At 46.7% G+C, this 13900-nt stretch overlaps 1 protein-coding gene across 1 annotated transcript in view; it reads right to left on the minus strand.

Annotated features, from left to right (window-relative positions):
• Window positions 1-13900, minus strand: part of LOC138265670 (serotransferrin-A-like) — a 478400-nt gene that overhangs the window by 191397 nt on the left and 273103 nt on the right. Inside the window, exon 13 of the mRNA XM_069213586.1 lies at window positions 2418-2568. Coding sequence (XP_069069687.1) covers window positions 2418-2568 — 151 coding nt within the window. The remainder of the gene's footprint in view (window positions 1-2417; window positions 2569-13900) is intronic.

The raw sequence follows: 13900 nt of genomic DNA on the forward strand, positions 1-13900 counted from the left end.
CAACTGGGGTTGCCTCAGAAGCCTAACAAGTGTTAGATACCAGTAAGATGCAATTTTAATTGTGCTTTCTATGTTTGTGGTGTTATGCATGATATGCCATGCCCTATGGTAAATCTCCCTGCAACCCATATGTGTCAAAGTCTGCCCCAGATCAAACTTCCATCTTCTTTGTCCTGGGGTTTTCTCCTCTATATGGGGTTGCAGCAGTAGAACATATAATTAAGTAATGAGGCATTGGTCGTGGTCCTTGGACAATAGCCAATTTTCAAAGAGTGTGAGTGGGCATTACACCCCCACTCCCAATGTCAGGATGTGTCACCCAGTCGCAAACCTGCATGTATCACAGTCAGTCTGACTCTGGCAACCCATAATCAGTCATAGCTGTTCAAATGGAATGAGTCCTGCAGCAGCAAATGTGCCCAATTGAGCAGGAGCTAGCTCTCTGCCAGGCTTCAAAAGTGGTAGGATATTGACCCGGGGTAAACTCTGTGCTACCTAAGAAAGGTGTCAGTGATGACGGGAATGAGGTCAGGGCTTTCCAACGGCTACCCGGTCCCATGCCTCAAGGGTGGTTCTGTGGGAGGGAGGGGACAGAATCCAGGCTTTCTGCTGCCTTTGCAATAAGGGGGTTTTCCATGGATATTCTCCAGCTATCGCCGTGTCCATAAAATACCAATGCTTTTCGACCTCTTTACAGTTTGACTCCAACAGGGAGCGATTTTGAGCGCCCTGTTAGTAGTGTAAAAGGCTAGGGACCCCCAACCACCATCCAGGATCAGGTAGTATGTCTGCTCGTGGCTCATATGTGGTCTCTGTCCCTCCCAAACTAAGCGGTTGATTTCCCCCTACAGTGACCGAAGCACGCCAAAGAGGACCGTCAGAGGAAGGGCCTAGAAGAAAAACAGAGCCCTCAGAAGTATGGTCATCTTCAGCGCCTCATTGCATTTGGATCCCGTCTCTGGTGCTTTCTCAGAGCACAGATTGTAAACCATATTACAATACCTGTACTTATCAGATCCTCAAGTGGAGAGAGTGGAAGTTCGCATTGGCCAGACAAACTGATCCTAATTATTTTAAGAAGGTACGAAATTACTTTAATCGCAATGCCCCCTGTAATGCAATCTATGGTGATTCAGAGCTATCGTACATGCACTCAAGCGATCATAAACTAACTCTTTGGGTATGGTATAATGATTGAACAAAGGGAAGATGATCGAAGTTGATTGGCGAGTGATTACAACTCCAAAATTGGATCGTTAGTACAGGAGTCTGACCTGAAGGATGCTTTTAAAGTCATCTATTCCTCTGTGACTTCGGTCAATCTGAAAGTTCTGAAAGTACAATTCGCAACTCTTTGTATGTTATATCATACGCAGAAAAAATAGACATATCGGTTAGGAATCAAAACACTAAAAGGAGAAGCTGTCAGCGATGCGGGCCAAATGCCGCACGTATTTTCCATATGCTTGCGAGCTGCCTGCTTCTTGTGCAATATTGGAAGGACATAGCTCTTTGGCTTTCTCAGCATTTACAATGTGATCTGCAACTACATCTAAGTTATATTATACTGGGGCATAAACGGAAAGTGGGTAGGGATATCTCCATGGATGGCTCTATTGCTATTATAGTAGCTCGATTATGTATTGCAAGGGATTGGGAAAAGTCGACAACTCCCACAGTTTATCAGCGGTCATTATTCGGACAGACATAGGAGACAAAAGTGGCAATCGTGTTGCTTAGGAGGGGAAAAGGGCCAGAATTATAAGTCAGGTATGTGCTCCGATTTTTCCTTGATCGCCATCTGGTTTCAGGCTATTGAGTATGCAAAGGCAACATGTAATTTATAGCATGACATTATTAAAATGATGCCTACTAGCCCCTTGCTTTTCTTCTATTTTCTCTTCTCCCATTGTTCTTTTTTTGGCTTTTTTTCCAATGAATATTTGATTGTATGATTGTCTTTTATAAATTTGTATCGGTAAGACTGCTCCAATGTTATCAATAAAAAGAACATAAAAAGGATATTAGTATGACTTACAAAAGTACAAAATCAAACAAAATGAAAACACGGAATGGAACAATAATTACACATCTCATTTCTTGCTATTATAATCCCTGTGCATAAAACTGGGAGAACAAATTCTAAATCTAGCACAACAGAAAATAAAATACAGCTGAAAGTAGAGTCAGTAGAGTAAAAAGATATCTATCATCATAGCAAGGACTTTTGCATGCGAATTCCGGCTGGAGCTCAATTCAGACATTTTCGAAAAAGTGTTTTCACTTTGGGGACCTGATACCCAGTGATCGATGTTCATGAGGTGGGAGTGTACAATAGTGGAGTAAAGGACATTGTTTAATGTCGTCCTAAAGCCAGTATACCTAACGGCTGCCCTTTGTTAGTTTGCGGTACTTACCTTAAGGCACCAGAATACCCGTTGTATGGCTCCTTGTCACTCGGCTGGCACTTTGTGTCTTGTTGTTTAATCCCAGGAGTTCCCTTGCACAGGGCACAGAGAGAGGACCCACGGTCTGCTCCCGGTGCGCAGCTGTCACCAAAGAACTCACCTGTCCAGAGCAAAGGACGGCATTAGGTGTTAGTCATATATTGAGAAACAAACTGGCCATATATTGAGTAACAAACTGGGCAAGTCCTCCCTGAAGATACCGCCACTTCCTGTGGCTCTGCGTTTAAAGGTACCCAAATCTTAAGCCTTAGGGTGCATTGACTACCCTCAAAGCACACTCCCCTGAAGTTCCGCTTTCACACATTGCACTTTGCCCTTCTCTTTCCAGCCCTCTTACCTATCTTCATGATCATTGTGAGAGCATGGGCTGGGCATTCTGAGGCATCAGAACAATACATTGTTGATGCAAGACATTCTGGGGATAAATGGAGGGTTCTGATATTAAACTAATGTATACATTTCAGTGTGACACCAAATGAAAGATTGTACTTTTGTTGCCTAATTAGGTAGGGGAAGAGAGACGGTTTCAGAGCTTCTGAACAAGGAATTCCATAGCTGAGTCAGTAAAAAGAAGTGAAACCAGTAGCCACACTACACAAAGTGCCCTTCTTTCCTCATCCCTGGGGCACTTTGGGAATAGAGAAGGGGCTGCAGATGGGAATAGAGAAGGGGCTGCAGAGACTCGTGCCCCATGCTGCAGTATTGATAACGCTGGCACTATATGTAGACCAACTCTCTATGCAGATAGTGCTCCCTCATTTTCATTGGGGCGTGGCACCATGCAAATGAAGGAACACTTTGCTTCTGTGCCCGTGACTTATCGAAGCAGGCGCCAGTGGCGTAGCGTGGGTTGTCAGCACCCAGGGCAAGGCAAGTAATTTGCGCCCCCTAACCCGTGGATTTTAGCACTCGCGAGTGCGAGCGCACCCCCCCCCCCCCAGATGTTGCGCCCGGTGCGGCCGGCCCCCCCTGCGCCCCCCACGCTACGCCACTGGCAGGCGCAGATGCAAAGGAGCTGTTAGGAGGCGCAGTGACTGCGCACCACAAAGTGATGGTGAACAATCTGTGCAACCCCTGCAGGTAACAAGGGAAAGGGGGATCACATGAAGCACCCCTGAGCTATCTCCCTGCAAGTGGGTACAGTCATTTTCTGCACCTGCCTGCAGGTGGATCTATTCTCCTCCTTTGAAAGGAAGGCTGCGATGCCACCTGCAAAATGAATGATGGAAAGACTGCTTCAAACAGCCAATCTGTCTTTCACATATGCGCTGCATTGAGGACAGGTGTGATTTCCCTCCTGTGGTGGAGGCAGTGCATTATCTGTAATAGGGCGCACTGACCAGGTCATTGCTCAGCTTACTGTTAGAGGTGCACTGCACCACAGACCGGGGTAGTGTTTCCCATACATAATACTGCTCCAGTTCTTCTTAAAGGAGTTTATGTTTGGGACTATTCACAGATGCAAGTATGGGGAATAGCAGTAGACTACCTTAAGATGTTGGACACAGCAGAGGAGGGCCAGTGCAATAGAAGAGTGTGTAATGTAGTCAGTGCTTGAGAACAGACTTGCTGTCTGATAAGCAGCAAGTGGATTATTGCAGGTATTGCCCTGATTGATTGCCTGAGGTCTGACCTAGACAAAGCCTCAGTGCACTATTTTTAATTTCTTGATATTTCTTGGGATTAATTGCAATGATTTTTCCTAATTAGGAATGCAGGAGACAAATGTATATAAGGATGCATTTATGACTACGTTTACTAGCAGTTTAAAGTAAAGAGTACATTGCACGAAGACGACATAACTCATGGCATTCATTTGCACATGATCATTATGTTGAAAAGTGTGGACACTATTTCTAGGAGAGTTCAGTATTGTGTTGTGCGAGGGACGAAAATAACAAAATATTTTATTTAAACTTCCTGGTATACGGATATGCATGCCCTCAGATATACAAGTTCATTCTGGAAAAAAAAACAGTTGTGCTTACAAACTCTTAGTTGTGATTTGTAGAAGATTAATTGTCTAGCATTTTCCAAAAAAGGAATGGCCACTAAAACCTGCCAACAAACCTGAAAGCTATCAAGGCTGGTTGAATTGAGTACAATCTCATTAAGGAACTTAATACGACTTTCACTGTGTTTCCGATTTGGACGGACAAAATTAGCTTCTGAATCGGGTTTACATAATTTGTGGTAACTTTGGGTCTATTTCACGCCAAGGTTTTGACTGCTGAAAGCAGATGAGGTCTTCAGTTGAAATACTGAGCAAATGCGTATGGTACCAAGAGCAGTACACTGATTCATGCATGTTACTCCCAAGAATTCCCATAATCAGGGGTATTTAATTACCGCTCCGCACCCCTGTGGAGTGAGCAGAGATCTCATGTGGATAGCACTAGTAGGGTAATGGGAAGGAAGCCATCTAACTCATAATGAAGTGGTAAAGATTTTGGGAGTACGGTTATAACAGATGCTACATGCATGAGTGCGTGCCCAAGTCACTATGCAGCATTGATTAGGTTCCAAACATCCTTATACATACATTCCAAGCAGTACTTAGACCCTCTGGGTTCCCTGCAACACTTTATCCGTGACCTTGATGAGAACAAGCTACCTTGTTTCATCTTCTGGTTCCTTTTGGCAGGAAGTAAAGGCCTCAACCAATTCAGGGTAGGCCCTGTTTCGATGGGTGTCTCAGCTTGGTCTGCTTCATAATTCCAAAGGGAAAATATTTCCGTTCGTTCTAGTCCTCGTCAGAATTTCTGTTTCTTTTGATACCTTTGAGTACGGCATTCTGCTTTAAATGGAAACAGTTTGTATTGGCATTTATAGCATTGCCTTAAATTGTCCCATTCTTAACATGGCAGAGCACAGGATCATAATTTAAAGAACTCCTTGGTCTGGAGGCGCCTGCCCCCAATCATGGGCATAGTAGTCCTGCACGGGTCACCTTTACCTCCGACCCCTGGCAGCAATTCTGCAACAGCAGTCTGGGCTAAAAATCTGAATGCTGATGACACCAAGGGGCATATTTACAAGCCCCTTGCACCTCCTTGTGCCACCGTAGCATCATTTATTTTTTACGCTAATGTGGCGTTGAGGAGGCAATTTCCCAGTGACATATTTACAAAGTGGCGCAATGCTTGCATTGCACCACTTTGTAAACCCTTGTGCCACATTATGCTTGCGTCAGGCACAATTTGTGCAAAGGGGGCGTTCCCAAGCAGGGAGGCCCAAAGAAATGGTGCAATGCAATTTACTAGATTTCACTGCGCCATTTTCGGTGTCATTTTAACACCTGCTCAGGGCTTTGCTGGACTAGTGTCAACATTTTCGACGCTAGTGCAGCAAAGTGCCACAATAGCGCCAAAAATGTTGACGCTATTGTAGTATTGTGTGCCTTGGTGTGACATATTCTAAATATGCCCCAAGTTGCCAGCCAGGCAATTATACTAGAGTTGGCCGTCTGTAATTGCTCGAAAACATTGATGTACGTGAACTGGCAGGTTCTGAAAGTGACATTAGAGGCTCATAAGCTCCATTGTATAACTTAAATATTTACAAGTCTCCCTAACCTGTCTACCTTGGGCTGTTAGCTGAAATCTTTACATCAGGGCCAATATTTATGAACGTTTATCTGTCTGCAACATTCTACCCCACATTAAGGCCATTCACATCAAGCATACAGAAATGGCAACAGAACACCCATGAAATGTTAGCTCATCCTGTCAAACAAGAAAACTCACCCCGTGCAGTTTCATGAAATATCCAACGCCATCCTGTTTGAGTAGTGTCTCAGCATGTGCTGTTTACCAGAGTCTCTTATCCCCTGCCATTTAAGTATCTATTCCAGCGTGTCCCTTTCTGTGCCTCTTCTGTTTTACTGAGAATCTCACATCCCTATGTGTTTTTCATTGGGTATCTTACCCGGTCCATTTCCACTTAACATCCCAGGCTGTGCTCTCACCCGGTATTTCACTCTGTGTTTTCACTCCGAATCTCAGGCATGCTGCAGTGCTTTCTGTTTTCCAGGTCCATGTGTGAGTAACTCAGGGAGTCCAGTATGTTGTTTAGTAATGGTATTCTTGAGTTAATAATAGGACAAGCAAGATCATACATGCAAGAATACAACCTGGACAGGATGACTGGAGGAGTTAATCATGCAGTGACCTGAAAAATCGGAGAACTCTGGATCGGAGAGCTCTGGTTCTTTCACTAGGCATAACAGCCCATTCTGCTGCACATGCTACTTAACTAGAAATGCAAGCATCCACTGTTTCACTGGGTAGTTCATCATGTGCTTTGCCCTAGAACTATCAATATGAGCTGTTCATTGGGAATTTCGGCATTTGCTATTTCAGTGCACATTTTAGTATGTGCTGTTTCAATAAGGATGTCAAAATGTGGCCTTTTACAAATTATATCACTAGGAATATCATTATGTACTGTTTTACTGGCCATGTTAGCATGTGCTGTTTTACCGTGTTTGTCACTTGTCCTCTCACTGGACATGTGAGTTAGTCCTGTTCCAGTAGCAATTCCAACATGTTTAATTATGAATCTAAGGACGTACTGTTTCATTGCGGGTGTCAACATGTGCTGTTTCACTGTGAAACTCCGCACTTGATTTTAATTCTTATGTATATACGTCTGTTGTGCTTTATTACTTCTAGCTACCTTCACCAAGTGCAATGCGACATACTGAGTCCCACTCTGATAGGACGGGATCACCCTCTTGGCACAGGGTCATTGGGCGAGGCTGAGCAACATCACTGGAGCGTCATGACCTGGTGGCAAGGCGCCACACGGCGATCGGAGCTTCAGATACCAGGCTCCGTTATGTGTTCTTGGGTTATCTGGACTATAGGAGTGCTATAGGTGTTTAACTATACACCATTTGCCTCATATGGACCTACACACACAGAGCTATCTATCGAGTATTCTTTGTACACCAGATGGTTCATCTGGTTACAAAACTTTTGATATTAAGTTTTTTTGCGCTATACCTATTTGAGCCCTGAGGAAGTCACGGGGAGTATTCCCTCCCATGACGAAACACGTGTTGGCTGTTTTGTGTTCCATTAAAGATGAACTCTTCATCCAAAGGACTTCATTGAAATTCTGTTCACTTACACGTCTTACCTGAATATTACTATTGATTTGCTAATATAATGTTTATGAATTATTGACTCTATACTTGTAATTCACGAGTGCCTTGGTCTCTGTAGGAATTTGGTTGTGTCTTTGTTGATACATTATTGGAGGAAGGGGAAGATCCTCCTAGGCCTAGAGCACCGTGCCTTAAATTGGTTACAGTGTTTACTACTAAAGAGGGGAACGTCGAGAGTGCTTTCTTTCCCTTAATGTTTCTTCCCATTGTGTTTATCCTGGTGGCAAGGCTGCTGCCTGGATGCTTATTTGTTGCGCATGTGCAGGGGTAATTTATAATTACCTCTGTATGTGAAGTGCTGGGAAGATTTAGCACTCACAGCTTTAAGAAGAAAGGACATTGCCGAATTTCAGTCCACTGAGCCCTGGAGGTGACAGGAATTTGGGCCAGAGTTGCAAGTTCAACCCATGCAGCACCCTAAAGATAGAGATACTAGATAGCTTGCTTGCCCCGTAGGGGGCAGGAGTGCAGGCATGCAGTTGCATTGGGGTCTTCCGGGGGCAATGCTAGTCGGGGTTTATACAGTAAATTAGAGGGGGCAAGGAGCTTGACAAAGAGGCTGTGGATAGAATTTCTGACAGAAGATTAAGAGGCCTAAAGTCGAGAGCCAAAAGAAATGTCCCCGGTATGGGAGGTCCTAGTGAAGATATGAAGGAGATAGCTCAATGGGGGTTTTGAGTGGGTGGCCAGAATGTCCTACCTCCTTGGGTTCTTTGGGTGGGGGGTAGGGTTTGAGGGCAAGAGGAGGTAATTGGACGGTGGGTGTGTGGTGGAGTTTAGCAGAGAAAGTGGGAATACATGTGGCTTGGGTGCCATTTTAACTTTATTGTGGACTCATTCTGGGAGGGACAGTTGCTTCATTTTCCTATTCCTTTTCATCAGTGCAGGCAGGTCAGTTAAAGCGGGAGCCTTGAACAAGTGTGTAGTGGAGGCTCTGTTCATGCTGGAACTTGTGGGCAGAGCTGGTCAGCTGCAGCTGGGGGTCCTGCAACAAGCATGTGTAGCCCGTGCTACAAGGCCTCTGAGGAGGTTGGTAGGGGAGGGTAGCAGAGGTGGTATTGTCCTGCCTCCCCCCATAAAAGCTAAGCAGAAGAAGTTGGCCAAGCTGGCAGGGCTAGTGGAGGGCTCTGGAAGGCTGAGTGAAGAGGCTGGTCTTCCAGGGCCGATATTTCTCGCTGCACTGCTGCCACGGGGGAACGAGTCTTGCAAAGTTAGGCAGCCCTCCAGGCGGACATGCATGAGGAGCATGTTGAGGGGAGGCATGGCTTGCACAGTAAGGATGGTGGCCCCGTTTTAGTGAGGTTCCGATCCGATCATTCCAGAATCCTTTGCCTATCCTGCGGGTCTGCTTGTGCTGCACATCTCCTACAGACTAGAAGGGTAAGCAGGCTCCAGTAACTGCTCAATCAATCAATATTTGTAAAACGCGGCACTGTCACCCATGGAGATATCTGGGTGCTTGGGGGCGTAGTCTCTGTCAAAGAGCCAGGTCTTGAGTCTCTTCCTGAAGTCTGCGAGGGAGGGTGCTGTGTGGAGGGGGAGGGGCAGGTCATTCCAGGCCTTGGCAGCGATGAAGGAGAAGGAGCATCCTCCGCTGTGACTGTGACGAGTATGGGATGTGTGTGGGAGAAACAGCAAGGAGGCGTGCAGGTTTCTGGTGGGCTGGTGGTAGCTCAGTTAGTGGTTGATGTATCCTGGTCCTAGGTCATGTTAGGCTTTGTAGGAGTGTGTGAGGAGCTGGAAGTGGCATCTGTTTTGGATGGGGAGAAGTGGATGTTTCTGAGGTGGGGGTGATGTGCGTTCTTTTCGGGAGATCCAGGACGAGACTGGCTGCCAAGTTCTGCATTGTCCGGAGTCTTTTAAGGATCTAGGAGGAGAGGCCTGCATAGAGTGCGTTGCCTTAGTTGAGTTGGCTGATGACAAGAGCCTGAGTCACCGACTTCGTGATGCTGATTGGGATACATTTGAAGATTCTGCGGAGCATGTGATAGCAGGAGGAAGTGACTGAGTTCATCTGATACTTCATGGTCAGTTTGCTGTTGAGGATAATGCTGAGGTTTCCTTTGCTCCTTTAATGCCCCTGCCACATTCAGGCCCCTGCGGCCTCCCCTACCATTTTCTCACTTTTCAACACCCACCTCCTCCCCCACCACGCTCCTCCCATTCCAGGGCCTACTTTATGGCAGTCAATGCGTGATCGCTCAACGGACGAAAAGCCAGCGCACCAAAGGCATGCCAAAGGCAAGCCCGTCTGAACCCGTCCATGCCTGGACTGAGCCCAGCACCAGGAACCCTGGCTCTCATAATATCCACTGATACTCTGACGATGAATTCTGGGGCCTGGCCCCAGGAACTGGGACAACAACTACTGCATCTATTCCCACTGAATCACAGTTGGTCCCTTCAGCTGCCTCCACTGCCACTTCACTTGCAACACCGGGACCCACACTGCTCTAGCACTGCCCCCCTCGATGCCCAAGACACAACTCCAATGCCTGCTGTTCAACACGCAATCTAAGCACCATCAGACTTAAACAACTTATCACCAGCATCGCACACACCGAGGGCCACACCTTGGACCCCATCTTCACAGCCAGTTAAAAAATCAAGTTCACCCACACAACAGAGCTCATATGGACTGACCACCACCTGGTACACTTCACCATAACCAGCACCCTGGAGCAGTCCACCACACTCCCTCCTCCCCCTCTCAGCAGATGGGGAAAACTCACAGAGACCCAAAGGACCACCACCCTCCAGTCCAGCAAACCCATCCTTTTCTGGCAACCTTGAACAAGATGTTGGCAAACTATGCACTCACAAGAGAGAATGTAAAAGTCTAGAAAGACAGTGACGTGGTAGTAAGGACCAGACAGACCACACCACCTTCAAAGATGCACTGAACAAATATCATCTCCACCTCAGAGAAGCAAAAATGGTTGCCCTACTCAGCCGGATCGAGGAGAGCACCAACTGCCCGAAGGAACCCTTCAAGATTGTCATAGAGTTCTCCTGACCAGCAGCCACCGAAAACACAATCCAGCCCAACAAGTCCCTCTGCGACTCACGAGCCAACTACTTCCACGACAAAATCACAGCCATCTACAGAAACCTTTAGTCTCAGCCCACCAGCATCAAACACCTACTGACCCTGTCTGAAGTCTCCCCCAGCACACCTCATCATGGACTGAAAGCCACTATCCATGCAGGAAACAGCTGCCTTCATAACTTCAACCCACTCCGGATCACCCAGCGACCCATGCCCTCATTACATCTTCAACCTAGGCCAGGAGGAAATCAGCAGCATCCTCTCTCTCATCTTCAACACCTCCATCAGGACTGCCACCATCGCTGAAGCATGGAAACAAGCAGAGGTCAAGGTCAAGGCACTCCTGAAGAAGCCTTCTGCCGACCCCAGCAAACTCAAAAATTACTGCCACTTCTCTCTGCTCCCCTTCCCAGCCAAGGTCCTGGAAAAAGCAATCAACAATCAGCTCTCCGAAAACCTGGAAAGACACACTCTATTTTGACTCCCCCCAATGTGGTTTCCACTCCAACCACAGCACTGAGACCACCCTTATCGCTGCAACCTAAGACATCATGTCCCTCCTTGAACACGAAGAGAAAGCAGCCTTGATCGTACTAGACCTCTCTGCTGCATTCAACACCATTTCCCACTTCACCCTCACCGCCAGACAGCCCCACATCAGGATCGGAAGCAATACCCTCAAATGGATCCATGCCTTCATCACAGGCTGCACTCATAAGGTCCACCTTCCACCCTTGACCTCAGAACCTAAAATAAACATATGCAGCATCCCCCAGGGATCCTTCCTAAGCCCCACCCTTTTCAACCTCTCCATGATTGTTCATTCCCATGGACTCAGCATCATCTCTTACGTCAACAACACCCAACTAATACTCTCCCTTTCTGAACACCACACTACCCCCAGAGACAACTTCAACAATGCCATGACACATGTCGCTGAATGGATGAAATCCAACTGCTTGAAACTGAACACTGACAAGACGTAAGTGATCATCTTTGGAAGCAACTCCTCCCCTTGGGACAACTCCTGGTGGCCCTCCTTGCTTGAACAATTTTTGACCTGACTGACCGCGCCCGCAACCTCAGCATCATCATCAACAGCAAACTCACCTTCAAACAGCTGATAAATGTGGTGGCCTCCTCCAGCTTCCACAACTTCTGCATGCTATGGAAGATTTTCAAATGGATCACCATTTAAACCAGAAAGACAGTCATCCAAGCCATCATCAAAAGCAAAAGACCATGGACATGGCCTCTAGATGGGCACTGAGCTCCTCCACACCATCCAGAACACAGAAGAGAGAATCATGCTAGGCCTCCCTAGAAGGACCCACATCACTCCCCACCCACCTAAGAGGCACACACTGGCTGTCTGTGCACAAGAGGTGCAAATTCAAGGCTCTCACCATTGCATATAAAGCCCTCCTCAACATCGGACCCAAGCTAATCAACCCACAGACTCTCCTTCCACCAGCCACCCAGGGAACTCCGTTCAACAACTCTCGCCCTGGCACATGCTACGAGAGTCCAACACAGCTGCAGCGGAGAGCGCTCCTTCTCCTCCTTCGTCACGAAGATCTGGAATGACCTTCCCTCATCTTCACACTTCACACACCCTCCGCAACTTCAGGAAAAAACTCAAGACATGGCTCTTTGAGGAGTAGCTCTGACGCACAGCAACAACCCTGAGCACCTGGATACCCCTCCAGGGTGAGCGCCATACTCTACAAATCCAATGATTGATTGATTGATTGATTGAACAATATAGCACCAGACGTGGGATACTGAGAGGGGCCTGCCCATCCTGCAGGAGCAGGTGCTCATACTGGAAGAAAGAGCTAAGGATGCAGAGGGACGTTCTCACAGGAACAATGTCTGCATCATCAGCCTGCCTGCAAATGCAGAACGCCCAAATCCGGTCTCTGATGAGCCCATTACTACCTCGGCGAATGGAAGCCACCAATGCTGGCGGCACTTCCAAGATCACTTTCTACATTTGGGCAGCACCCTGGACCTAAAGCAGATGATTCACAAGTGTTGGATATACCTCCAAGCCGCTGCCACGATCCTTGAACCACCACCTTTATCAGATCTAGATATACTGTTGTCCAAGTCCTCCAATAGCAAAATGGCTGAAGATCTTGGCTGAACTCTGAAATACACTGTACCATATATTTTCTTCTTTGCTGCAATTGCTGTGAAGTAAAGACTATCTGAGACTTGCTGAGATACATCAAATGTTCTGAGCCACTGCTTGTTTTCCTGTATGTGCGGGGAGTGCCTGTTTGCAATATGATTGAACTGACTTAGAGGTGTTTTTGATCTCCACCTCTTGCATGCAACACACACCTCGCACCTGTTAGTTGTTTACCACTGATATACACTTACAAGATTTGGGCGGATACATGTTTGTTTGTTGTTTAATTGTTATAATGGTTTTATAGTGTTGATCACCATTACTGTCCGCACATGCCCCTACCCAGCACTGTGGAGTGTCCCTTTCCTAAACAGCACCCAGAGTCATGAATGATGTGAACATATTAACATGGAACATAAGTGTATGCATACCCCCCTTGCACGGATATGCTGTGTACTTGTACTTGAGCCACCAAAGCACGCACATTAGACATGGGTATTGAGGCGGCACCCGTGGGGAGTTAAAAGGAGAAAGAAGTGGTGAGCGAGAAGGTACAGGAAACGGGACAAGGACAGGGACAAAGATAGTGGGGACAAAAAGGAGAGCCAGGAAGTCAAGAGTGAGATGCTCCCATTATGGGGTATGTTAAGCCACTGGAAGCTCATTTAATGCTGGCGACAAAAGAGTGCATTTTGAAAGGGGAGTACATTGAGATTTTTAAGTTGTTGCATAGGGAGATATGGGCTAAAGAAGGACCAAAGGAGGAGGAGAATAAGTTGTCTTGCTGACCTAAAGTGCCAGTCATTATAGAAAATTGGACAGCAGCCTTTCTCATTTGTTCCAGCGTGTATTGAAAAAACTTCCAGAATGGTGTGTGGCATTGTTCAAGTACATTGATATTGTTCGGAAGGCTCAGATTACGTTTAGGGGTTGGGCTTGGGTGAGATATGATGAGAAGTTTCGGGCAAGGATAATGGAAGATGCAGATGGTATTTGGGGGCAGCTAGACAGCGAGCTGTTCCTCCCAACGATGACACGAGAGCAGACAACTCCGAGGCAGAAAGTCAAGGAGCATA

Source organism: Pleurodeles waltl, chromosome 11, assembly GCF_031143425.1.
Source record: "Pleurodeles waltl isolate 20211129_DDA chromosome 11, aPleWal1.hap1.20221129, whole genome shotgun sequence".
NCBI classification, from domain to species: Eukaryota; Metazoa; Chordata; class Amphibia; order Caudata; family Salamandridae; genus Pleurodeles; species Pleurodeles waltl.